Here is a 27,759-nt window from a genome sequence, read left to right as displayed (position 1 = left end):
ATTAATTTTATTGGATAAGTAATCTGACTTCATAATACCAGTTCTTATTGCCTTTTCTGAAGAGGTCTACTTCTGCACGTTTAGAAGCAACAGAAAGTGAATTTCAAGAACGCAGCAGGAAAAGATTTTATCATAGATACTTCTAGCTTAATTTTGGTCTTCAACAGCTAACTATGATATTATTTCAAATTTAAAATGGTCATTCTTTTCTCAATAATTGTCTCACTAGACTGGACAGTTTGTTTTCTGACTCTGAATCTAAAAAGTGTGTATTTTCATAGACTTATATTCAGCTTACAAACTACCTTGAGAATTCCATTCTCATTCAATCCTCAGTTGATGTATTTGACATTACTTAATCAGATCTACTTGATCTACTTAATCTAAGTGAACTACTGAATTCAAATAGTTTTTGAAAATTTTTGTATTATTTTCAGGATGAAGAAAAAACTAAGGAAAAGAAAAGGCACATGGGAGACACAAAACACTTTTGTCCAGTCAGTCTGAAAGAGAACTTTGTCCTTTACCCAGGACTCTATGAACATGCAGCTAAATATCAAGAAAAGATTTATTACTTTTCAACTTCTGAGTACAGAGATAAATTTTTGAAGAACCCTGAGGAGTATGTGGCTCACAATGAACCAATACAGGTGAGAATCTTTGAAATTGTTTAAAGCAGATAACAACAGATTAAAATCACTTTTTTCCATTCCCATTTATAACTGTTTATTATTGCTGATTTTTTTCTAGGTAAAAATAAATATATCAAGCAACTCTTTGAAACAAATAAAACACATTGCTTCCCTAGTGACTTTTTAGTGTACATTGTATTAATTACATCATTAATTAACACATTGAATTAATGATGCTAATAAAGCAGAAAAGAGAGGAAGATTATAAGGGCTTACAATAATGATGATGTGATTAACAAATCACAAATATTGGGGTTTTTTTTTATTAAGTCTTTTTTTATAAGTGGAAGAAGGGTAAAAGAAGGGAAGATTTACCAGAATTGTCTAATGAGGTTTAATTTTTACCTACTGGCATCAACTGTCATTGTGTATTTGTTCAGTATTTCCAGAGACCAGGTAGTCTGTTTGGAACAGCAGCAGAAGGCCTGGAAAAATTAAAATGCAAAATGATGTGACTGTTTTTGATGCAATTTTTATAATGGTATTTTGGAAGTGAAAAACAATAGGGGGTGCACTGTAGACTCCAAATTGTTATAAAATATTACAATTCTTTCCTATAGGCTCCTCCTTTACGGGTGTGCTTACTTGGGACGCATGGAGCAGGTAAAACTACTTGTGCACGGCAGATAGCAGACAAATTAGGCATTTTCCATATTCAGTTTGAAGAATATCTACAGGAATTGGTCTTACCCAAAACTAAAGAGAAAGTTGGGCCCGATTTTGATGGAGAACCTGAAGAAGATGACAATAAAATGACAATTCTATCACAGGAACTGGACAACTTCTCTCAGACCATGACTAAAACTGAGACTGAAAAAAGCAAACAGGTAATAATCTGATCTTTTTTATGTCCATACACCAAATAACCATTTTCAGACCAGAATAGCAATTTCCTATAAAATTCTAGCTTGATAAAAATCACTTATGTTCAAATATTTAGTTGATGAAATGTGGAAACAATAGTTCTTGACAGTGTTTTCTTATGAATGCCACAAACATTCTTCAAAACATTTCCAAGAATTATGTATAGGTTTTTTGTAAACAGTAGAGATAGATGCTAAATGGGGCAAAAGAAGACAAACTGAGGAAAAAAAAAATGAAGGTCAGAATAATAATGGGAAGGTATGGTTTCCTTCAAGTATTTATAATATGCAGGTTCAGTCTGGTGCATGTGCTCCAATTGCACAGGAGTTTAGAAATGTTCACTAGCAGTGCTCTCTGCACTCTCTTGGGGCAAAAGAATAGAATGCCTCTACCAGCCCTTCAGTGTGATCATACCTGGTCAAAAAATCAGAAATATTTCAGTGTTCGTAACAGGGTAAACTAGTATTTATTTAATACAGTAGGTTTTGTAATCTGGATTGTAGTGTTGTCTTTGCCTATTGGCAGCAGAGTTTCAAACCAGAAAAACCTCTTAGGTAGCATAAAATATGCCTTGTAGTTAAAAAACTGTTTAAAATAGCTTGATATTCATGATACCCGTAAAATAATTCATGAATGATAGTTTTCAGAAAATCAGATCTTTTTCTTAATCAGATTGAATATTGGTTGAAAATTGTTATAAATGTACATTCTAAAACCCATCTCTTATGGGGTGCAATGTCCCTGAACAATAAACATTTACATAAATGTTTATCAGGAGAGAGTGATTTCTTTTATTAGACAGTGATATATTGGAAAAAACAGACAAGGTTTCAATGCAAATGAATTCTTCTTTAGACAGCAATGGAGATGATAAAAGCCTTTATTGTGTGGAGAAGTCTCAACACACAGATGCACAATATAGAAATCTTTCAAAAAACGCACAGTACAAGGACATTGAAAATCTACCTCCTAGGCCATACAAATAAGGGTTTATCCAACTCTCAAAGCTTCAGGAAGAAATAAGTTTCTGCATCACATTCTAAGAGCCTTTTTTTTTGTGCCCCTGATACCTGCAAGTTACTAGTCATCAAAGACCTTCAAAGACTTCCTACTACAGGATCTAAGGAAGCATCCAGGAGGGGAGGCAGGCTACAGAGGAGGCATACAGTAACAACATCCAGGCACAGTATTAGGGAGATGAGCACTCAGTGGAAGTTGAAACTTGTGAGGGATCTGAAGGACAGCAAGAAGAATTTCTACAGGAACAACAGTAGCAGCAGGAAGACCTGGAAAATATGAGTCTTCATCTTTTGATGAAAGACACTGAAAAGGCTGAGATGCTCAATGCCTCCTTTACCTTGGTCTTTACAAATACAGTCTAGTCTGTGGCCTTCTAGGTCTCTGTGCCTAATAGGAAAGCATGGGTAAAGAGTGGTACTACTCACAGCAGAATAGGATCAAATTTGGGATCATTTATGTAATCTGGACATATACAAGTCAATGGGTTGCATTCACAGGTGCTGAGGAAACTGCCAAAGGTGCATTCAAGGCCACTCTCTATTGTCTTGAAAAGCAGGAAAGGTCCCTGATAACTGGAAGGTAGTGTTCCTGATGAAATAATACAAGAGCAGGTAATATTAGAAGCAAATGCTTCAACACAGATGGAGTACAGATCAAAATCATGGATGTCAGAACAAAAATCCAGGTTTTCATTAGTTAAATCTAAGAGGAGGTTCTTTTGGCAAGTCAGTTTACAACTTGGTCATCACAGCCAAAAACATGGCAAGTGTTCCTGGCACTGATGGTTATGGCTGGCTCTCTCAGCTTTATTTTTTTGGCATCAATACATGTTTTACACTAAGGCACTTCTGATAGTATTTTTTCCTCATAGTCTTTTTATCTGCTGCTAAACAATCGTCTTCTACATTAGTATTTTTTTCTCGCACTTCTTGTAAAGCGCTTTATCTGATGGCATGACCAAAGCACAGCTGATGCAATTGCAGTTCTGTTTAGAAACCCATTCATTGGTCCATGCACAAAACTCTAGAGGATAATTTCCAAGGTTGTGGACTCCCTAAGCATTTCTCTGAGTATGACTGCCACCAGACTGTCCGACTATCCTGCTTTTCACTGACCCACTACCTCCACAAAATAATGTCATTTAATTTCATTTGCATCATTCTCTTTTACTTTGGCACAAGACACTAGAAGCGTATCTATCAAAGCTTAAGGTAAAGGTCAGCTGTAATAGTCAAAGCAAAAATACTAAAGGCAAACAAAACACACCATGCAGTCTGGGAAGTTTAGCAAAAAGATATCATCCTGGTTGTTTTAGTATGTGTCAACCAAAGCCTTCACGGCATTGACAGGTCTGGGGAGCAACCTTGTCCTTCAAACCACCACTATGCGGGGTGTTCTCTTTTCTGTACCCGGAATATACATCTCGTGTTTCTTTTCTTTTATCAGACACAAATGCCATTTCAACAGTTCATCTGCAGTGGTGATGTCAGCGATACATTTTTATATGGGTTTTACTGTCTTCTCCCACTTCACACATTTCTTTCAAGATGCCTCTGTGTTACAGATCTGGCTACCACTTTGCCTTCTTAGGTATCCGTTATGCCATACTAACATCTTTTAATATACACGCTGTGTATATACGTACCAGAGAAAATATACTCACACACACACTACATTAGACCTGTGGCTTCCAGCATATTCTCAAATTCTTTTGGCTACATTACCAAAATAGATGTCAGGCATAGGAATTCTTATTCAAACATGTCCTTGCAGCAAGCAGCTCCCTACCATCATTTTGAGGGTTCCTGAATCACTTTGGAACCTTTTGTTAAAACGGATTACTCCTTTATTTTCTGACAGGTTCTGCTAACAAATTCTTTAGCAATTTGGGTTAATATGACTACTACATGAGGAAAGGACAGCAGAACTTTGTAATGAATTCACAAAAGAATCTCAGGGGACAACTTAAATCCATTTGCTGAGAGGGACAGGAGAATACCTAGCTGCATATTAAGTTTTCTCCCCAAGTGACTTTGGATGCAACTTAGGTGCACGTTTGCTGGCCACTGACACTTAAAAAACACACTCTTTTGGTAGCGTATATCTAGTCTTCTTAAACAAATATAGATGACTTTTTACAAATGAGACCTTTATAAGGTATGGCAGAAAAAGCATTGAACTCTTTAAAGGATACCAGATACATTTATCTTATGAACTTTGCCATTCTGTTTTCAGGGGGAAAAAAATCAACTAACTAGAAAATAATATTCTCTTCTGTGAATAGTATCATGAAAAATTAACACAGCAGGTCAGGAACGGTGATATTTTCTGACTTCTAATGTTGTCTTTTAGCTGGTATGCTTGTAAAAACATGCATTTTGATATTGTGACTGATGTAAACTAATCCAGAATCACCAATCTATACCTTCTTTTCATTCTTTTTTACTGCTGTTTGTGTCAGGAAGCCATTTTATGAGAAGTGCATCCTCAGCCGTATCAGTCTCACAGTGTTACATATTCTGAAAAAACAGTTTTTCACAAGAACTTACAGCTAGATTTGGTATTTGAATGCGCTGCATTTGACTAGTCATTAATACTACTACAGCTCTGTAGAACAATGCTATCTTTCTGATTTCTGGTCATGTGCCTATACCCAGTAACTTTACATATCTATCTTTGACATCTTTCTTTGGATTCCATCAAAAGATAAAAGTTGCTTTTAAAAAGTAAAAAAACATACTGATGTAGAGCAGAGATTCTTCCAGCATGAGAACATGTATAACTAAGTGGAAAACTTCTTGTTAGAAGTTAGGCAATTAGGAGAAACTGTGAGCATTTCAGTTTCTATTTCTCTGAATTGAGCATATGTATAACTAAATACTTAACAGTTGTGCTTGGGTTTAGGTTTCATTAAAACTCATACAGCAGCAATTGCCCCAACTCTAGGGAACTACCCAACCCCAAGCACGCGGAAAACATCCCAAAATGTAAATTAGTACAGTGAAATGTGGCAAATGAGTTTACTTTGTTTCTGCTGGTTTAAATCAAATGAAGACAGTACCTTACTTAGTCAAAAATAAATAAATGTGTGAGGTAGATCTATCTTTCTTTCTGGTTGGGTTTTTTTTTCATTTTTTTGTGGATTTTCTTTATATAAAGGAAGTGGAGTTAACTGATGAGGAAGAAGCAATCAAAGCAAATCTAATGGATAATGAGGCACTGCCTCCAGAAGTCCTTGATAACATTGTTCTTGACTGGTGGAGGAAAGAGCCATTCCGGTAACTGTAATTAGATTCTCTTTCTTTAATTAATCTTAGGAAATATACCATCCATTGTGTTCACAATTTCAAATAACTATTGCAGAGATTATTTCGATGCTCTTATATTTCTTATGAATCATGACCTACCTCTCAGTCTTGGTTTTGTTGCTCTATTTTGATTGAAATTCTGACAGTAATATAATGTCTCATGCGTTCTACACAGGACTGGACAAAAGTACTTAGCGCACTTGAATTGGATTAAATCTCCTGAATAGCCGGGTAGTTTTTGTGGGCTTACGGGATAGATATGTAAATAAGCCTTTAATGTTTTCATGTAATTAATAAACACGGAGAGCTGGAATCCAGCTGTAACTATTGGTTTCCATATATTGTAAATGTTGTGTGGAAAGCAAAGACAAAGTATCAATGGTCTCCAAAATAACACAGAATCAGGTTATATCTTGTGCATTCATCACAATCTGTACTCCAGTGATGTATCCACAACAGATTTCCTTTCATATCAGAAAGTACATCCACAACACTGTGATAAATGTGGATTATTGTTGCATGAATAAATAAGATCATCGACTCATAGAAAGCAGACTGGCTTTTTAGGATGTAATTTCAGCAGGGAAAATCCCTTTTTCCATGTCCAATCTCTTCCATCCATTTCCATCCAGATCATAGCTGCTGGCAGCTTGACCATTAGGTTTCAATTCCTAACAGTATGAGAAATGCCTTAAAAAGAATAAACAAGATCCTCAAATAAACTTTTGTCCTGTCAGCCCACAGACAGCATTCTCTTAATGGTGTAAAAATAGGGAGAACAGTTTTAGGAAAAAAGAATGCACCAAGACGAAAAATTACCCAGCATTACATATAATGTTGTGATATTATATTACATAAATTCAGTTTCATCAGGGACTGTATAGCAGAAGAGAACCTTCATCACGATATATATCATGATCGATATCCTGCCCCCAACTTTTTCCCACAGCATCTAGGACCACCTGGTCTTCCATCCACTCCCACTCCTTGTAGCTTCTTTGGTTTTCTGCAGTTTTACAATGTATTCTATTAAGGTCTAAAGTAATAAAGAGAAATATTAACTTCTTATTAATGCAACATTCAGCTTTACAGAACTACTCCTCTAATTTGAGATTGTAAGAACTCCAACAAGCCACAGAGCTTTCCAGACATATCTGACCTGGTTTTAGTATCTGCAGGAAGGGAGATGTAGGTCATGCTGAGCAGTAAAATTCTCATACTATACTAGAGAAGAAATTGTCAGGCATTTTTGAAAAATAAATTTTCAGGTGACGAGCTTTCTGTGGCAGATGTTACCAAAATAATGTTGGGGGGACCTTCTATTTTTTTGAGAGCAGTGCCTAAGAAGTACTGGTTTTAGAGTCACACAAGCAATACTAAGGAGACAATTTATTTTGGCTTTTTAAAGTTCTTTTTAAATAATTAATCTCTGCACATTAAAACCTCAGAAGAAATATATTTGTTAGTACACCAATTATAACACATAGTGAAGTATCAGTTTTACATTGTCAAAAGATAATACCTGAAAGTATTTTTTTAAGTTTACTCTTAACATATACATTTAATAAGGGAGTTTAATTTTTTTTTTTCAAATTAATTGCATTTTCACTGTGTTCCACTCTAAACTACATTACATAATGATAAATATCTTATTTTCCAATTAGGTCCACGGGATTTATACTGGATGGTTTCCCTCGTACTTTAGATGAAGCCCAGTATTTGTCAGAACGAGGACTCTGTCCTGATGTCGCAGTTTATATTCAAGTAGAAGAAAGTGATGTTCTTGACCGTCTTTTTCCTCCACGTCTGAAAAAATGGAAAGAAAGACAATATAGAAAAATGGAAAATAAAAAGAAACTGAAAGACCTGAAAACAAAAATAAGGGTAAGTTTTCAGTCCTGTCTCCTTGTTTGTAATTTCAGCAGCATAGATCTGAACACAGATTCTAAAACTCCTAAAGCAGTGAAGAGCACACAGAGAAATGGATATGGGAGCGAGGAAACACAGCCGCACACGTTCACAGCATTCCTAGATCTACCATAGGAACCAAAAACAATTTAGGGCTCCTTTCCTCCTCTGTGCAATTAATTCATGCAGGAGTTTAGATACCTTGCAGCCCAAGAAAAGTAGCTGTGCTGCCAGGCAACTGGCAGTCTGACAGAATGCCAGACATCTGGAAAGTCCTGGACAAAAGGCAACTAGATGGAGAGAGTGAATATGGCCATAAAAAATCAAATACACAGCTCACGGGCAGTACTGTTGTTGCATCCCGGATTCCCTGAGCATGTGCCATTGAGTCGATCTGCATCTCCCATAGTCTGACTTCACAGGTACTGTATGGTGTATGTGTCTGTGTTTCCAACTATGATACTCTGCACAGAAATTTAATAGCACTAAGCCACATTCTCAGTGCTGTTGCAGCTGCACAGTCTCCCATTTGAACAAAGCTGTGCCTACTACTGAACAGGTTACAAGTTACTTGAATTAACCTGAAACCTCTATGCAGACATTTACAATCAGCACATGCAACATATTCAAGGTTCCTAACTTTCTATAAAAGTGAGATAAAGTACTTCACATGTACTATCAGAAAAGGTCTGAGCATAAGTTACTACAGAGCAGTTGACACACAGGAAGTTAGTACAACGGAATTTGGGACAAGGTTCATACAACACCAGGAAGCTTTCTGAACTCCTTGTGCCAGAGGTTGGCTCTGAGAATGCATATAATCTAGGAGAGTTAAAATATTTTTTCTATTTAGTCTTTCCTGAGGCAGGTTGGAAACCTTGCTGGAAAAGGTGCATTCTAGTGACCAGTATACGTTGCTGTACTAAGCTCACCCTGTAAGCAGTTACTCTGATAATTCAAGTGGCAAATACCTGTGCTACAGATCCTAAGGTCCAAACTTCTAATGAGCAATGTAGGCATCGATATGGCTCCTGATGACAAAGGAAAATAACGGGTTCCTATTGAAAACACATACACAAAACAGTGATACAAATTGATAAAGGCATTAAGAAGTAAGGAAAGATCAGAATCAGGATTTCCTGAGTAACAGTAATTCGATGTTTTTGCTTACGTGTATTGCAATATAGTTTTTAGTTACACATTGAGTATTTTTCCATAGCATCCAGTTGGTGAGCAAGTCGGATGGTGCTGTGAGAATGCAGCATTGCTGAGTGTACTGTTAACCCTTCTTTTGTTGTTAAAGCTGGAGGACATACAGAGAGTCTGGGAAAAGCAGACAGACCAGTTGAATGCTACCCTAGAGTTTCCTTCTCCACTGAAAGAAGCTGGCAACAGGACACAGAGCAATGAGCACACCTGCAGTGCAGTGTCATTCAGGAACACTGGAATTTAGTCACAAGAGTAGAGAAAATTAGTCTGTGCAGAGCTTCTTGCTGCTCTGCTAAGAATGCTCTGGTATCCAGGCCACTCCGCTTGGAGTTAACATGGATTTCTCAAATTGCACTATTGCCTGCGTGTTGACATACTCAGTTTCTCTGATCTTAGTTCAGGTGACAGCATTACAGTGTGGAAGAACAGCAATTACAGGTCGAATACCCATCAATCCCACTGGCCTTAAGTAGAATGCTTCTGCATATTACTTCTGAGTTAGGATTTAGCCATCAGGTATTTGACGTGTATCTACTGAGTGTGTATGGGGGATTACATTTCAAATGCTCATAACTTGGTCAAAATTGGGCAGCTCTAAACAGGCATAGGGAACAGCACACACTTAATACTACGCTCAGTCACCCCCTTGCCAAATGGCAGAAACCACCTGTAAGTTTAGAAATTCTGTAGTTTACCAATAAAAATACTGTATTTTCAGTGTGATCAGAATCAGTGTCTTTTTTTCCCCCCTAATCTCAATCTCAGCAGTTGCCAAATTAATTTTACTAACATTTACTTACTTGTTCACCTAGTAGAGAGGTATGTCTGGTCTGCAAAATTTCAAGCTGCACAGATAGTATTTTTTAACATTAGAAGCAACTGGAAACAGAGTTTTAAGGTGGAAAGAACAACATTCATTCTAGGTCGCATTACCAATTCTCAGAGGAGAGCTTTTATTAGCAAATATCATTGTCGTCTTATATCTTTTTTTCACTAACAGGATGAGAGGATTGCTAGAAGAAGGGAAGAACTTTTAGCAGAACAAAAACAAAAGAAGCAGGAGGTAAGAAAACAAGCTAATAAGAAAGATTTTAAATAGAAGTGTTTGCATGCATATCTTAGAAATTCCTAGAGCTTTTAGTCACAGAGTTTTCAAGGCAATGTAGAATAGTAAATATGTGATAGACGGTCAGAAACTTCTACTTTCAAAAATAATTTGACATGATGTCTAAATTGTTTTAGAAACTATTGACTCATGAACACTAAAAACAATTTTAAAAGTATTCTCAGTATGTGCTCCAATTCAGCAAAATACTTACGAATGTGTTTAATGTATCTAATTTGTAAGCATAAGAATAGCCCCATTAATTGCAATTAGGCATGTATTTTAAGTACCCTGTCAAATCCATGGTTAATCCAGAATAGGATTGTACCACGATTTCTGCCCAAACTCAAATACAAAGTATATTTATAAATGCGTTAATGTACTACTTGACTGCTCATGAAATTCTGTCAACTACACTTTCAGCTAACGCGCTTGTTTATAACAAAGTCCTGCCAAACTACAATACCATGTATGAAAAAAATACTCCTCTTATCAAAACTGCAGCGTAGCACTTCAGATTTTTAAGCGCTCTTGGAACTGCTACAATGCTTCACTGTATGCACTATGCAATACCTCTGTATTTTCTTCTGAAATACGATTCTAGAATTTGCTAGATTTTTGCATACGATAAAGAATACCCCAAAATGAGGTTTTGTTGAATTAATGATTTTTCTAATTAAAAAAGAGACAAGAATACCATATGTTCCTTCAAAACATCTGTATCACAGACATGAAACAAAATAATATTTTACCTTTATAGGCTTTAGCAAACAAGGACCATTATGAAGCCACTGAGGAGGAAGATGAGAATGAAGATGTTGAAGCTATACTTGAAGAAGAGTTTTTAGAAGAAGAAGAAGAAGAGGCTGAAGAAGAACAGGAGATTGATGCTGCTGACCGCATACAAAATGAAATTGCAGAAAAGTTTGATTCAGAAATAGATGGTTTACAAGGTGTACAGGTACCTATTCCATTGCTTATTTTGTTAAATTATATGATCACATGATAGAAGAAGAGTTTCCAGTTTTATTTGTCAAATTTAAAAGTTATAGTGCTCAAACAATTGTGCGGCTGTACTCATGATCTAAATATGTGAGCCAGATGAAGGCTGTAGTGAGAAGGTATATACTTTAAAAAGTATATAATTTATGAGACTAATATTGTGGGGGAAAAAACAAAGGAAACTTTTGGGTAGACCTACCCAGTCTTGGGGTCCTTATTTCCCTTTTGATAGGTCCGTTGATACAAACCAAACTAGAGAGTCATAAATATATGAACAGTATTTCAAAATAATTTTTAAGGCAAAATTCTTATTAGACAACTCTGATTTTTTTATACAGTTCTTAGTAATGTAATTTTCTCGAAATCAGTGCAATTACCTATGGTGAGGTAACCTCACCTACCTTTAGATACCTGCAACGTTAATGCCCACATCTAAGGCAGTAAGTAGATTGGTACCATTTGTTTACTATATACTAAGTATCTTACTTCAGGAGGAAACTAATCATGATTTAGAAGAAACTCTATCCACTGACCAGAGAGAAAGTTTACAGAAGTAGATAGCCAAGACATAGATATAAGATTTGCAAAATGAATCCAACCTTTACCAACACCATTACGTGTGACTGATTCAAGGTTCACTTTATTTTAATAGTTAATGGATTAAATGTCAGATGAATCAAGAATAAACTCCTAACATTCTTTGCACTACAAGGAAGCATAAGCTGTGTGGAGAAGATTAATGTTTTGTGCTCAGAGATTCACCTTTCCATTAATTTTGGAAGAAGGTGAATTGAAAGTACATTCAACTTTCAAAAGTGACCGTAAAATGTCGTATTTTTATTGAACTATTCAATGCATAGAATCATGTATCCCAGTGATAATCACAAAAATAATTTTAGGGGTTCTGAATGAAGCTTGTGGCTAATTTCACTTTTCCAAGTATAAGCTGAATTTTCAAAATAGAATTGGAAAGAATTTAGGATAAGGCCCATGAGAGACAATAAACAAGAAATCCCGGTAACAGCCTTAGCTCTTTACGTGAACAATATGATGTTTCAAGTTAAAGCTAGTGGAATACTATAGTTCTTGGAGCATTTTCCTCTCTGTCATTTGGGAGCATATCGTTTGTTGCATTAGTAACCTGATGAAAAATTTGTTCAGAAAAGGAACAGGCAATTAAGAGAGTCAGCAACTTTTGTTCCTTTCAAGAAGTACATAAATCGCAGCGACAAAAGAGGTGACTGGTGTTTTAGAATTCGTTACTATATTGAGTTCTGCTTGTGACAGTAAGTCGAAAGATCCAAGACTGTGGATCTATATAGATATTATATGTAAGTTGAGGAATTACACAGAAGTAGTATCATATAATAGAATTGCATATTGGGACTAGATACTACTAATAACCCCTTACTCAGTATTTTTCCCATTTTTTTTTTAATTCCAAGAATATTTATACCTTTATACATAACTTCAAATAACTTACTATTTCTGATTCATTATTCAAGTCTCTTCTTTACTGTTCTCTGGTTCTTTAATTGTTGGTCCTCTTTGACATTGTGGAATCTTGGTCTGTTATTGAAAACTAAATGATGACATTAAAACACATGAGCACTTGTAAAAATATTAGGTTGCTAGAAAAAACTCATAGAAAATGGATTGGGTTTATATTTTAGTTGAATAAGCTGGTGAATAATACATCACCAGAGAGCCACAATATTTTTGGAGAGTAACTAAATAAACCATCCTAAATTGTTTGGAGTGGGAAAGAATGATATTTGATTATTTTTTTAATAAAAGATACTTCTCAAGCTTTAGCTTCATCATAGTAGATTCCTCAAAGTTAACTGTCAGATTGTCCTTTTTTTTTTTTTAATAGTATGATACTTAAGATAGACTGGGTAATTTAAACTTCAATGGGCAGGAAGACCAATTCTTGTCTCAAATCAAATTTTGCTGATTTACAGTGACTGAGAACATGCTCAAGAAATCCTTGATAGTTCACAGAAAATCTTGCTGTCAGTCATTATTAAGAATCTGATCGTGTTTATGATTCTAATATTTCATTACATTTTCATTAACCAGGAAGAACTTGAAAAATTGTTAATACCACAAATCGAGATCAATGGAGGACGGAAGCCTCACATCGTATGCTACCAAATATATAGCAAGCTGAATTCTCTAATGGAAAACCGTGGAAGCATTTTTGAGAAATGTTACCCAATAAGTTTGCCACTTGCACAAAAGATGCTAGTTTTCTCATATAAATTTCCAAGTTCTTTTGGTCAGTGGGATCCAATCAAGGTAATGTTCTTAAATAACTGAAGAATATTTTCAAAAAGTAATACTTTAAAAAAAAATATTTCACATTAAAAAAATATTATCAGGCAGCAGCAACTAATACCAGAAATATTAAATGAAAACTACATTACTGAATCAAAACTACACCACTGAATATACACAAAATACAGCAAGCATTGATAATAAAAGGTGTTAGTTTTTTCAGTGTTGCAGCTAAATTAAGGCTGAGAGGCATTTAGTAAAATCGTTACATTAACATTGGCAACACAATTAAAGGTGGCACTGAATCAGAAAGAAATGCCTAATTCTTAATGATACACAAAACACAGGACAACAAAGAAGGTCTTAAAGCCTTCCAGAAGCAGCAAAAACAAACTGAAAGGATTTGGGGTTTGAGTTTGTAAGAAGCCACACGGGTGGCCACCACCCCCAGCAGTGGCAAAAAAGTAAACCAACAAATGTTAAATGTATGTAATTCATCAGCAATAATTCTTTGTTGTCAAAACTTACAAATTTTGAAGAGCAACAAATCTAATTCCATAGTATTTTACTAGAGATCCGGAAAGTCGAGGTCAGAAAGTAGACGTCTATCCCCAAAAGTGGGCTGATACAGTAGCAAGTGAAATGTTAGCAGGTAAAATTTTGGTTTTAATGCTAGAAATAAAAGCAGGTTGGATTGTGAGTAAATCAGAAATAAAAAGGAGGGTTGATTAAAAAAAATCCAGTGAACAAGATACAGAAAACAGGAAGATCCTGAAGGAAACATACTTTAGCCTTCATTTTACTATGCTAATGAATCAAGTAACTTTTATTCCCTTTTGTATAGTCATCAAGTTGGGTCTTCACCTGTTCCAGATTGTGTTTATCTTTCTTTGACCTTGGCAATGAGAATTGTATACAGATCAGCTCTTATTACGGCTTTATATAATCAAAATTCTTACTTAAGATGTTTTAGGATCAGAATTGCCTCTTCCATGGCTGTGTCAAATTGGCATCTAATAATCTAGGGACATATTAATACAAGTAGATATTTCTTCTCTTCTGTCATTTCCAATTACTGAACCCCAGCTTATATGTTTAATTCTTATTAGTCCCTACACGCTAGACCTTGCACTTTGTTCTATTAGATGTCACTACATTTTTGTCATTCCATTTCTCCAATTCATTCATTTATGCTGTATAGTGGTTTTTTACCAACCAAAAAGTACAATTCAGTTAGAAGAAAGAAGTCATAGAAAGCTATTAGATAAAATCAGAGTAGTGTGCTGACAGTGGAAATGTACATGCTGACAATAATGAAAGGGAAATAGGATCATTTTGAGGGTATTTTAGGATATAATAGAAAGGATGAAATTGATTATGGACTGGAGTTTTTTTGTAGAAAGGCAGAGTATATGCCAATTACTTTTAGATTAAATTGGGGGGGGGGAAGTAGTTATGCAACTGATTAGATAAGCAGAGAATAAAAATGATGAGCTGAGGAAGAAATGGGAGCAGATATACAGACTCCTGACATCTTATAAATTGAGGGCAAGCACCCTGAAATGACTTGGTGCAGGAACAGGAACCTAAGAATCAGAGAAGGGTCTGGCAAGATAATGCCACGCAGTAGAACAGTCCCATCTCTTACTGTAGCAACCAGATCAACTTATCTATATATTTACTGACTCCTTCAAAGAATACTAATAGTTTTGTGAGGTATGATTTCCCTCTACAAGAAGATGAGTTGGCTCTTCTCCATTATTTCATATGTATGCCTGTAACTACTGTTTTTTTCCTTAATATATTTCAATTTGCTCAATACAGGGTCAGATTTACTGGACTATGTTTGCCTGGATCCATCCTGGGGGCCTTTTCAAAAAATGGTCACTTTCTCCACCTTCCTTTTTTGTGGAAGGCAGGCCAATGTAAGCAATAGGTTACACATTAGTCAGTAACAATTTCACTTCTGAGGCCCTTTAGAACTGTAAGGTGAATGCCATCTGGTCTGGGCAATTTTTTCTACAGATGTCAACAGTTTGTTCTAAAACATCCTTTATTGACACTTTAAGGCAGTTCCTCCAAGAAGGGCTGCAACAGGGACATGACTAAGTTCTTCCATAGTGAACAGTGGTGCAAGGAATTCATTTAGCATTTCTGCAATGACCATTTCTGCCATTACTGCTCCTCTTACATCTCAATCATCCATCAACACTACAGACTTTCTAGTGGGCTGTCTGATGTGTTTGAAAAGATTTCATCAGCAGTGTATGTGTTTTACCAAAAGCTTTTTTGGCTTGTCTTGTTGTGGTTTTACACTTCACCATAATGTAAGTATTGATATTCTTTTCTGTTTTCTTCATTTCTACATGACTTCTGCTGAATACAATATTCTCAGTGCATCTTCTACTGTCAGGCAGATAAGTGGTTTTAATTCACAGAGGAATAAAATTATTTTCTTTATTCTTTGAAAATTAAAAAAAGTATTATGTTATACCTCTCTGACTACACTCTCTTGATGGACAGAAAGTGTTACGGTACCACCTACTGGAAATAGTGAATATTCTTTCTGTCTTCAATGTTTACTTCATCTTTTTGTACAAGAATTGCATATGTATGGAAGTTCCTCAGACTCAGACAAAATATTAAGTCCATATGTATGAATTTCAGAATGCTTTGATGGTTTGTTTCATACAGTTGGTACTCCTCTTCTATAACGCCACTTCTGTAGGACAGAGGGAGAGGCGGCTTTGTCAAACCTAACCAACTGCTTCCCATTTTGTATATGCTACAGCTAAGTGAAGGAGAGGTAATCAAGCCACAACAAAGCCATGAAAACACAGTCTTTCCTGTAATCCATCGACAATATATTTATTTCTTTTCAAGTAAAGAAAATAAAGAAACATTTATGAAAAATCCCATCAAATATATTCGTCAGCCAAAACCTAAACCAGCTGTGCCACTTAAGATTGCAATCGTGGGACCTCCAAAATCTGGCAAGACTACAGGTAGGAGCCAGTATTATCTATAAAGCAAAATCTTATCTAATCACTGAAGCTGTATCTGTCATTACTGCTATTAAAAAATCATAAACCATTAATATTGTTGGTCTTCCTCCTTTTCTTGCTGGTCATGGAATCTTTTAGTTACATTCTCTAGGGTCTCATTTGACAGTCAGATACTTACGCATTGTCCATCTGAATTTTATCCCAGCTTCTTAAGAAGTTAGTGACCTGGACTGGCACTTAGAAAATCCAGACTTACACTATTTATACCCCTTGTATTATTTCTGATTATTTTCTAATTGTTTCATATTTCTTTCAGTGAATATGATCTAACGTAAAATGAAGAACTATTCCTAGGATCAAGGACCAGAACCCAAACCTCCACATTCCCCAGTCTGCTTCCAAACTTCTAGATCAAAAAAACCCAAGACTTCCGTCTTTCTCCCCTCTCCTCCTTCCTCCATGACTCTTTCAATCCACAGGTCTCTGTCTTTAACTGGAGGAGGATAAAATTCAGCTCACACCATAGCTTCATGATTAGAATAGGGTGTTAGAAAAAGAAGAGATGGGTTCAAATTATCTCATATTAAGGAGGAAATTTTAACTGTATTTCCCATTTCCTGGATAAATGATCTAACTTCTAGGCTGTTCTGTAAAAGGGGCAGCAGTGGAAGCATATTTTCTAAGATACTTTGTAATAATATTGACTATTGCTGCTGAGGTTTGTGCTGAACTGAACACTGTTAGTGCATCGGGCATGCTCTGCACATATGCAAAGGTTTGGGCCCTTTAGGGGCCTAAGCAGGGTTAGGTACCCACTTACCAAGATTATGCATTGGAAATGACCCAGGGAATGAGCTGAGCAGTTAGCTTCTAAGACTAAGGACATACTTTAACAGACTGCTAGGTTGTGAAGTTGCTTATGTTAAAGTTGTGTGTTGAAATCAAAATGTTTTGCAGTTGCCAAGAAATTTGCAAGTGTATATGGGTTACTGCGCCTGAGTATGGGAGATGCCATACGGCTAGTGTTAAACAATCAGCCAGAGAGTGAGCTGGCACTTAGGATAAAGTGGCATCTTCACAAAGGACTGACTGTACCTGATGAACTGGCCATCCAGGCTCTAGATGTGGCTCTGATGAATCACGTGTGTAATACCACTGGGTAAGAGTCTCGTTTGGGTTTCGGGGGTTTTTTCAAGACATGCCAGTCCCTTCATAGGTAGTGATTCCCATGTTATCACTGTAAACCAATTTCACTAACACACATCAATGGTTTATGCATTAAGAAAATAATCCGTACAAAATGAGGTTCTTCACGTTACTCTGGGAAACCAGACTGAAGCATAATTTTCTGCAATTTTCAAGTAAGTATATGCCAGTAAATCCAAGTAATATGCTTTATGAAAGTTACCTTTTTTTCAGTCAATAAGCCAGTATTTTCTATTATCCTTTGAGAATTACCATTTTCTCTCTCTTATATCAACTCCAGTACCAACTTGGACACATCTGATTCTCTTTGGTCATGCAGACTGGTTCAGTACTCAAGGTTTTTTCTGGTTTTGTTAACAACTGAAGTCATTAAGGAGGAACTGAAACCAGTGAGTCTTTCCACCTCATTCATATGTGATCCTGATTTCCTAGGCTCTTTCTCCACCACTGAAACACCTTCCAAACCGGGCAGACTTAAAAAGCTTCATGATCATGATTTCATGACATTCAACTCCTCTCCCCAAAAAGGAGAATTGTTACAGGGAAAGGCAATTCTGGAATAATCTCTGAAAATTATTTGAGCTTGAGATCAGAATCCTTTCAACTTTTCTTTCATGTTAAATATTGGAATATTGTTTCGGTATATTTTGCCCCAGTATTGCCTAATATGTGAAAAGCATTTCTTCTTCAATATGATTAAAAAAACTCTTCAAGTACTGTAAATCATTTTACTTTTCACTTTGAAAACTACTCCTCCCAATCCATATGGAGATTTCCCAGAGTTAAAATTATGCTTCTGAATGACTGATGTGTCAGAATTTTGAAGTCCACCGTTTTTATAAGTCAGAGCCATCCACTTCCATTCCTATACCTTTTGCCCTTTGTATATTTCCTATACTCTTTACTATTTCTTATTCTGTCTACTTGATTTTGGTTTTTTTAGTTTGATTGTAAATTCTTAGGAGTGAAGACTGTGTCTGTCAAGTCAGGGCAACGATAATTTCATGGCATGGGTGCCAACTTTTGTCTCTATTGAGAATGTACTAGGAATGTACATAGTCTTAATGGTTAATTAGAAACTGACCTCTCAGGAAAACTGTCTTTCTGTTTCTGTTTGTATGCAGAGCTGTAATTGATGGATATCCTGTAACAAGAAAACAAGTAAACCTATTGGAATCAGCTAGGATAATTCCAGTGAAAATCTTTGAATTAGAAATGGATGCAAAGGAAGTGTTCAGAAGAGCACTGTTGGATAAGGAAAGCACAAATAGGTAGTGATGCTCCCTGACAGCAATATTTTTATCCACACGATACTGTCATTTCTCTATTTATGCGCCTCAGTGCTATACCCAGAGAGGCTGTATCTAAGCAGGTGCATAACCCAGCTGTCTCCGAACTCCACATAAGAAAAGACATGGGCACCAGTCCCTCCATATTCTAATGCTTTGATTTCCATAGACCAGAAATGGAGACATAAGGAATTTGTGGCATGCTCTGGCCAGCTCCCCTGATTGCATGACTGAGGTCACAGATGTGCAATGCTGTGCACTCACTGCTTAGTTAACTTGGTTTTAATAAAACCAATTTATTATTCATTCATTAATGAAACCAGTTTATTATTCATCAATTCAATTATTATCATCATAAGGGAAACTGATACTTCATCTAATAAGCTCTCTTTTAAGTCTTAATTGGAGTTCTTTTTAAAAGATGGAAATAATGTATATTTTAATAACATATACAATTCACGAGTTACTCATCTAAACTTTCAATTCAGCTCGCTCCCTTCTTTGTTTTTCTAAGGAGATAAATATTCTGTTTAAAGAGCTGTTGGTTGTTTTTGAGGAACAGCAGTAAGTAGTTTATAAACAGACAGAGAATTAAAAAGAACAGAACATTCACCTTAAAATTAAATTGTATAAGAACATGGTTCTCATTAGAGGAAGTGTTTCTAAGAAGTTCCAGATAGCTCAGAGCATTATTGCATGTCTCTTTCATTTTGTCTCTTTTTATCTAGTAATCAGTACAATGCTTAACTGTTTACTGAAAGCCTAAAGCAATTTGCATTGCAAAAAATTAAATTAATGCTGTCTTTTTGAAAGTATTTACTTTAAACTTTTCATTTTAAATACCAAACTAATTACATTTCATAGGCTTAAATACAAATCAAATGTGCAATATCAGATATTTCTGAAAGGTACAACTTACAGAGAAATTAATCCTATTAAAGCAGAAGTTTGTCTTTTTTTTGGCATCATTTAAATTAAGAACCAAAACGGGAAATGCTTCTATGTTCTAGTCAAAGTATCTCTTCTGGTCTTGCATAATATTTTGAGAGGTTAGATGGATTAGTTTCATTTATGTATATGTAAATATGACAGACAGTTTTCAAAATATATCAAGGATTATGGCTACCTCTTGATTTCAAACAACAGCATAATTCAAAATTAAGCCTGTTTTTCAATAAACAATTGACTTCTATTTTAAAAGTCTCATAGCATTTTGTCTAGGGCACCATTTAATGGTGTATTGGTAGTGTCTGTCAGTTAATATGTGCTGATACATTCCAAATCCTTTACTAAATTATTGAGTTATATTTAGGACATAAATAGCAAAAGTTTTCTTCTTTGTTTCTGAACATAACTGTCTGATCAGAAGTATGCTGCTTTTTATATGTAACTGGTAATATTCTTAATAAGAAAGTTGTATTTCTCAAATATGTTCTACAGTGTCAAGTAAGGAGAATTTTGTAAAAAGGACTTAAAGTGAACTCTAGAATTTACAGCTGAAATTCAATGAAATGATCTAATCTTCAGACTTAACTCAGTGTTATTTTTCATTGTCTTCAGACCTCCCTACCCTGAACATGACAGCTCACAGATTCTAGCTATTAAAAATTCCTGCTATAAACAGCACATAGATGCAATTAGGACTTACTATAAGAAGGAGCATCAGAACTGGTGTGTGATTGATGCCTTTCAGAGCAAGTGGTGGATCTGGAACAAAGTACTGCAGGAAGTTCAAGTGGCTGTTAAAGAAATCCAGATATACCTGGAAAGAATAAGAGAAGGTAAAAGAAAAACAAAGTTTCTCAGAATAATATTCTTTTCTTTAAGAAGCTGCAATGCAATGAGTGTATTTCAACTTCAACTTGCTTTGGATTAAGCTAATTCTTGGGCACATACGTACCCTCAAATTCTTCGATCTCATCTGCAGAGATCTTGAAGAGATCTCTTGAAGAGAGCAAAGACAAATCCAACTATAGGACAGTTTGAGGCCATCCTCCAAAGAACAGGGTAACAGAATACAGCTGAAAGAAGTCAGAGGTCTCATGGTCCATGGCAGATTCCTCAACATCGGGTGATAAATCACAAAGGTTCCCCCAAAGTATACAAGGGGAACTGTGACTTGCAGCTTCACTTATGTGTCAGTGGAGGAAGAGGGAAGGAGGGGGAAAAATGTTAAGTTCAGAATTAAGGTTAAATATGCCATCTGAGTTAATTTCTGCGCTGTGGGAGGAAAACCACTTTAGTCTAAAATGACACAGTTCCCACTTGAATTTTTGTGTGTCGGCACTGGTCAGGATTAAATATGCCTTTTAAACATGCCTGTACAGTTTAACTAGAATTCCTCTGAAGGGCAAACAGACTTCCTTATCTTGCATCCACCTTTTCGTTTTAACTTTCACAGCTCTGTGGCTGCACCCTTCTTAAAAATTGCAGTCATAAGCCAAAAAAATTTTAAAATACATTTAACTTTTTCTCATCAAGGTTTAAAAGCACAATTTTTAAATAGTTTGGGTTTTATATGATACTTTATTCAAGATTTTGAATATATTTCATCCAGATAGACTGTAGCATTTGCAAGCCGTGGATGAATAAAGGGGAGGCTTTCATCATACACACCTTGTACTTTTTCACCAATGTAAAGAAATAAAAGCTGAAATGTTCCTTAGCAACACAAAGGAGTAAAACAATAAATCATAAATAAAACTGTCCCAGCGAAAACCGACTAATAAGTTAAGCATGCAGAGTATACCACATCATTAATAATTATTATATTTCTTAAGTGCTAGAAAAATGTTATTAAAATTAATTGGTAAAATGGGTTGCAATTTCATTTTAATATCCATCTATAAAAATTGCTATTTTAATTCTCATTATTTAATATCATTTTCACATGATGAATTCTAATATCTTCTAAACTGTAACATTTCTGAATTTCATTAATAAAACATTATCATTAATTGCTTTTATTAACAGGAAAAGCAGCCGGCATTGCTGATTTATGTATCACACCCGAAGAGCTGCAGGATCGGCTGGGGGAGTTTGGACAGTACTGTCCCGTCAGCCTTGCAGAAAAGGGTGAATTGGTTGACTGCTCCGTAATGTCGTCATTGCAGTTTGCTGCAGAATTTCGAGGACACTATTACAAAATGGCTTCACAGGAAGAACTGGACGTAAGTCTCAAAAAGCAGGTCAGGAGGGGATTACGGGAAGAGGGAACATCGTCGCTTAGATTCTTTGATTCCATACAGAAACAAGCAGTATGTAAGCTGAATTAGTTAGTATTCAAGCTTTTGTTCTGTGTATTTCTGCTATCAAACATCTATGCAGACAAAATGCAGCAGAGAGTCCATTCAAACCAAAGCTCCTCTTACAAATTGTCATAGATCAAACATTCATTTCGAAACAACCATTTCCTCCTTTCTCCATCTGTTTTGGGGAGACTGGGGGTAGAGACTGGCTAATGATAGCAATGGGTAGGAATGGATGGTGGGTGGATAGTGATGACTAAGTGACACTCTAAGAGAGGTGTTGTAGAAGAAACAAGTATCTAAATTGTGTGAGCCAGTCCTCCAGAGTTTGACTAACAGCCTTACAGTGCTTCTTTCATGATAAAACCATTTAATTTCTTTTTCTACAGAAATTCTTGAGCAGACCAGAGGTTTATGTGCCACCACTGGCACCTCACCCTCTCCCACCCCCAGATATGCTACCAAAGAAACTGACTGCAGCAGAAGTGAAGGCCTTATTCCCTGTATCTGCTGAAATGCAGGGATACTGTCCAGTCACTTACCTAGATGGTAAACAGAGGTACATCACTGCAGTTTTCATAATCTGAATTACAGACTATGTGTCCTATATTAACATATTAATAAGGAAATTCTTTCAAAGTACTTTTTAATAGTGTTCAGGGTTTTGACAGGAAAAGCAATTACAGTGCTCTATATTGTGCCTGTGGCTTTGAAAATCAGTGTAAAATCACCTTTTGAAAATCAAAAGGCTACAAATCCTTCTACAAGGATCTGTTGGCTTACTGTCTTTTGTGATGAAGATTGCTCAGATACAGCTTGAGTTTCCTCTATCATAAGCCTTCAAAAAGTTCAAACAAATCTCACAAAACTTTGGTAGATGCAAAACTAGCTATTATGATTTTTGTGAGATCCATAAAGCTCCACCATAAAGTCCCACTGATTTCCTCAGTGTGCAAGAATTTCTCATCAAGGTAGAACCGTTAATAGTCAATTCTATGCTGTCCCTTCTTAATCTCCTGAACAACTATGACTGGCATTTTAACTAGAGGAGCTCTAAAGAAGCACTATAAAAGCCCCTTAATAAGCAGATTTTGAGACAGAGACTCTCTCAGATTTTGAGCCTTGTAACTGTCAGTCATGTGGGGGAAACTTGGATGATCCAATTGCTACTTTTTTGTAGTTCCTATACTTGCTAAATTACCAGATGGCTCCCAGTAGCTCATGAATTTATACCATACAAATGATGTTTTACACTTCCTGTGAATTAATAGTCTTTCTTGCGCCGCCTCTTCAGATATGAAGCTTTGGTGCCTGGCAACATCGAGTATGCAGCAAAATATCAAGATAAGGTATATATTTTTGAAAGTGAAGAAAAACTTCTGAAGTTTATGAGGTGAATATACTAACTGCCTTTTAATCTTTAATCATGTCACGGTTTATACATCTTAAAAGTGCTTACTTTTTACCTGGTTAGGTTACCAGAGAAGTACTGGAATCTGAAGCTTCCACGTAAACTCCCTCCAATAAAGGAGCCAATACTACTCACTGCACTTCCTTTGGCTGGATACCTTGAACAGGCCAGTTTTTGCTTTTCTATTTTAAAACATGATTTTGCAATTTATAGTATATCCCACACAGTTTATTTCATTTTTAATGCAGTATGAGTCTTACATTTATTAATGGGATTATATTAAATTGAAAATTGTGTACTTACAATTGAGAGGAATTTTTTAAAAGCTTTAAAATAATAGATATTTGTAGCTTTAATGGAAAAAACGCAAGTAAGACCATCAGAGGGGAATAATAAACTGCAATATTATAGGATGGATTTTCTGACTCTCTTGTTTATCCTTGTAAGATTAAATTTTGCTTTGATTTTTAACACCAGGATAGACACAAGCCTATCTGGAATCATTTAAGGATAGTTGGTTACATTTTGAGACACGAATATGAAATAACAAATGATTCATGGTCACTTCCCTCCCTATTTTATACTATTTGTTATCTTCTACAATTCACCAACTTAGATATCATCCTATATTGTTAGATTTGCATGACAACAGGATCAGACTTTGAATATATTTTTGCCCTAGATTTCTGTAATGGTCTTCTAAAACTCTTTTCTTTCTTTAGGGAGTAGCAACTTCTCTAGTAAAAGCTCTGAATGAAGTAGGCTGCTTAAAGCCAAAGTTTCCATTCCTAAGCGTAAAAAAAACTGCTCTGCTGTTTGTCGCCTGCCATTTAAAAGGTAGCGTATAAAATAATATGCTATAAAAATAATGAATTATATAAATGCAGTAAATAATCTGATACAACATTGATAACCAATTTGTGTAGTTTTCTCATGTCCAGCTTGGGAAAATACTATTATATACTGATTTAAATACATACTGCCAAGTTTCTTGGAAATGTGTAAGGACCAGGGAGGAAAATGTGGTTAACAGGATAGGTAGATAGGTTAAGTGATCTCTCACAAATCATGAGACTTTAATGACATTTTATCACCAACAGCCTGATGGCCTTGAAAACATTTCTAATATGCCTTGTTGGAGTTTCTAATCAGAAAGTAAAATGTTATAATCTAGGTGGTACTACATTTTAAACTAGTCATAGACAACCTGAATTGTCTTAAAAATTGACTAAAATTACTGTAATAAAAGGCTGCTGAAATACTGAGGAATGGCTTAGGTGCCTGAATGCTTGCCTTTTCTCAACTGTATCAGGTGGCCAAATAAAACTTAGTAACAAACCTTGCCTTGAGATAACCCGAAGGCAGCTTTCTGATCATACAGATCTCCAACACCACACCAGCGAAATGTGTAAATGAGAGGCCTAATTGTATTGAAAAACAGCTTAAGTGCACATAGAACACCCGTCACTGTCAAAAAAGCCCTTCTTTTGCATGGGCTCAGTACCGATACACTAAGTTACACGGTACAAAAGAATAGATATCCATGCAGATTTAATTAGATTTTTAAGTTTGTAGCAGAATGAAATGTTATTTATCAGTCTGCTTATTTGTGAAATTATCTGGGAAGATCTGAGTATTAATGTGATTCGGAGTATCGGTATGTTGATTAACATCTTTTTTTATTTAATCGACAGTCCAATCGACCACCTTACTTTTCCATAACCAAGATAAACAGTCCAAAATTAAAATTAGGTGCTTTGTACTCAGCCCACAAAATAATGATAAAGTAAAACATCTCATGGAGCTACCAGAGGTTAGGACTACCCCTTCACTGGGAAAGTTGCCCAAGCTTTGTCTCCTGTGTTCATATTTGCTATTTTTTAGAATTTTTGTTTGGTTGTTGTTTTGCAGTCCAAGATAGCAGTTGCAGCTAATAATCTTTAATAGTTTGCAATCAGGCTAAATAGTGCCAGCTTTCAGGATTTCAATGGCCTAGTTTGCAGCTCTGCTGTAGCTTCGGTCTGGCTTCCAGTGCTGCTGGAGATTTCTGGAGCAAAGCTGCCCACCTTTCATAAGCCAACCTGTTCAGTGGGTGAACTTTACCTTGCCTTTTGTTATTTCGAATTTTTACTTATTCTTTTAGATAATGGCAAATCTTCATTATTTGTCTGAAGTTCTTCACATCCTGTGTTTCCTCGTGCAGTTTCCAGAGTCCTCCAGAAGTTTCTTGGACTATCACAGATTTTTGCTGGCATAGCTTTGTTAAGGAAGACCACTGAACAGTGTCGGCACATGATAAGCCCCTGTATAAACGTACAGTTCTTAAGCCAGCAAAACTGCTTTTGTACTGCAGTTTGTTTCATCCACAAAGGCTGTTTTCATGCTATTGCTAGCACAGCTTTGCTAACATTAACGATGTCCACGCTAGGAATGCTTTGCTCATATATTGCATCATTAAATCATTATCAGCACTGGATGATGAAATGGAAAGGTTATGCAAGTGCACAAATCTCTTCTCCTCATGCAGTGACAAACAGTTTGACAATAGGAATCCAGGAAAACAAGTTATCTTCTTCTAGTGCTGGGCAGAACTGCTTCCAACTTTAAGATGCAGCATTCCAGTACACGGAAAAATCTCCTTTGCAAATACAGCATTATTTATTATCGCGTGTCTCTTCAGGGTAGTCACGCCGTCCTTGATCAAAAACTTGATCAAAGTGCTTCACGTTGCGGTCCCTTACAAATTTTTTATGTCCTCTTTCTATCTGAAGTAAGACCTTCTCGTCCTCAACTTATGTCACTCTCCAATCTCACATTTAAATAGGGGACAAGAAACAGTGGTTTAGTTGCTCCTGAAGCTTTTCTAACAATACTGGATTGCTGTCAGTATCCGAGAAGAGAAGGTACAGGCGATCAATCATAAACGCAGAGATTTACTCCTGGAAAAAAAGAGTAGGAAACCATACATCCCTAGAGGGATTTAGTGCCCTTCAAACTTGACTCCTGCAAGAGCTCTACGTACAGCTGTGCTTGAAAAATCACTCGGAAGCTGCTACATGCAGCTGTCTACAATTTACAGCTAGCGGGCTGAAGCATCTCATAGCATAGTTCTTCATGCTGTCCAGTTTTTGAAATGAGATATAAAGTACCATTTACAGCAAAAAAATGGTTTTGATTTGGCTGTCTTAAATCACCCCTTCCCCTTTGCCTCAGCGTAACAATTAAAATAATAAAGAATACTCTGAGGATTGGCACTCAAAACTGATGTATGCCAAAACACGGCTTAGGGCAGAGAGGTAAGAAAGAAAAGAAACAATACTGTCTTCATCGTAAAGTTCTTGGCCTTGACGTTTCCTTCCTCCTCTGAAGTACCAGTCAGCTCTTGTTTTTTTATGGGCAAAGCATTTAGGTCATAGAACAACCGTGCCAAGGTCGCAGCGGCCCAGTGCCAGCCACGCTGCGCCTGGGCTATCCCCGTGCAGCGCCATTTCAGGGTACGTACCCGATACCCAAATTTGTCATTGCCTCGAGTACCACCAGCCCCTCGCGGCCCGAGGAATGGGGAGGCGATGGCAGCTGAGCATATGGTTGTTACCTGTTTACAAAAGCCTTGATCCTTCTGAGTATCATCACCCTTTTGGAGCTAGGAACTTGCGAAATACCAGACTTGATTTTTCTGTCAGTTTGGCGCCAACAGGCGCGGCCCACGGCAGCTTTACCTGTACCACGGATAAAAACATCGGGCGTAGACTTGATCGCTTTTAAAACTTCTGTAATGCGATTCCACGAAGTTAACAGGGGACACTAAGTCACCGCTTAACTTCTTGCAGCGCACAACCCCAGGAGCCCGGAGCCGGCGCGGCAGACGTACCGGAGGAAGCTGGCGCGGTTCGTGGAGCACTGCCAGCTCGTCCCCTACCTGGGGGCAGCCATGGCCGGCCCGTACAGGGAGCCGCGGCGCAGGCCCCCCGGCTTTGACCGCAGGCTGCGAACTTTTCTTTCCCTGAAAGACGCCAGCCCCGCTTTCGTGTAGCGTGGGCTGCGCCCCCCGCCCCCCCCCCCGTGCTTCCTTTGATCAACTCGAGGGGCGTCGCCGTCAGTCGCCCGCGCTGCTGGAACGCGGCCGGTGAGCAACGCCGCCCTTCCTAGGGCACGAAGTCTTAAAATTAAAATCTTTTGTCCTAAGTCACGCCTCGTTTAACGCTTATTACG

At 36.7% G+C, this 27,759-nt stretch overlaps 1 protein-coding gene and 1 long non-coding RNA gene across 6 annotated transcripts in view; one reads left to right on the top strand and one right to left on the bottom strand.

The window, feature by feature from the left end:
* AK9 (adenylate kinase 9) overlaps nt 1-27,736 on the top strand; it is a 72,539-nt gene extending 44,803 nt beyond the window's left edge. For 2 of the 5 annotated variants that reach the window (XM_076333386.1, XM_076333385.1), the window contains exons 21-37: nt 438-650; nt 1,253-1,519; nt 5,736-5,854; nt 7,549-7,768; nt 10,002-10,064; nt 10,867-11,067; nt 13,191-13,409; nt 16,180-16,393; nt 17,351-17,552; nt 18,724-18,870; nt 20,449-20,669; nt 21,862-22,058; nt 22,526-22,695; nt 23,431-23,529; nt 23,611-23,713; nt 24,270-24,384; nt 27,378-27,736. In XM_076333386.1, coding sequence (XP_076189501.1) covers nt 438-650; nt 1,253-1,519; nt 5,736-5,854; nt 7,549-7,768; nt 10,002-10,064; nt 10,867-11,067; nt 13,191-13,409; nt 16,180-16,393; nt 17,351-17,552; nt 18,724-18,870; nt 20,449-20,669; nt 21,862-22,058; nt 22,526-22,695; nt 23,431-23,529; nt 23,611-23,713; nt 24,270-24,384; nt 27,378-27,580 — 2,973 coding nt within the window. In that variant the 3' untranslated portion in view covers nt 27,581-27,736. Of the gene's footprint in view, nt 1-437; nt 651-1,252; nt 1,520-5,735; nt 5,855-7,548; nt 7,769-10,001; nt 10,065-10,866; nt 11,068-13,190; nt 13,410-16,179; nt 16,394-17,350; nt 17,553-18,723; nt 18,871-20,448; nt 20,670-21,861; nt 22,059-22,525; nt 22,696-23,430; nt 23,530-23,610; nt 23,714-24,269; nt 24,385-25,690; nt 25,776-27,377 lie in introns of those variants that run through there. The other 3 variants (XM_076333389.1, XM_076333390.1, XM_076333388.1) reach the window with 3 other exon arrangements.
* On the bottom strand, nt 7,637-27,491 carry LOC143158019 (uncharacterized). The gene is made up of 6 exons (XR_012994892.1): nt 27,419-27,491; nt 20,537-20,650; nt 18,684-18,743; nt 12,592-12,690; nt 8,764-8,850; nt 7,637-7,690 (listed from the first exon to the last, which is right to left on the bottom strand). It is a non-coding gene; the product is annotated as an uncharacterized LOC143158019 (long non-coding RNA).
* Nucleotides 27,737-27,759: the final 23 nt, after the last annotated feature.

This window comes from Aptenodytes patagonicus, chromosome 3, assembly GCF_965638725.1.
Source record: "Aptenodytes patagonicus chromosome 3, bAptPat1.pri.cur, whole genome shotgun sequence".
NCBI lineage: Eukaryota > Metazoa > Chordata > Aves > Sphenisciformes > Spheniscidae > Aptenodytes > Aptenodytes patagonicus.
Note: the sequence above shows the minus strand (reverse complement) of the source record. Positions and strands in the feature narration are given on the sequence as shown.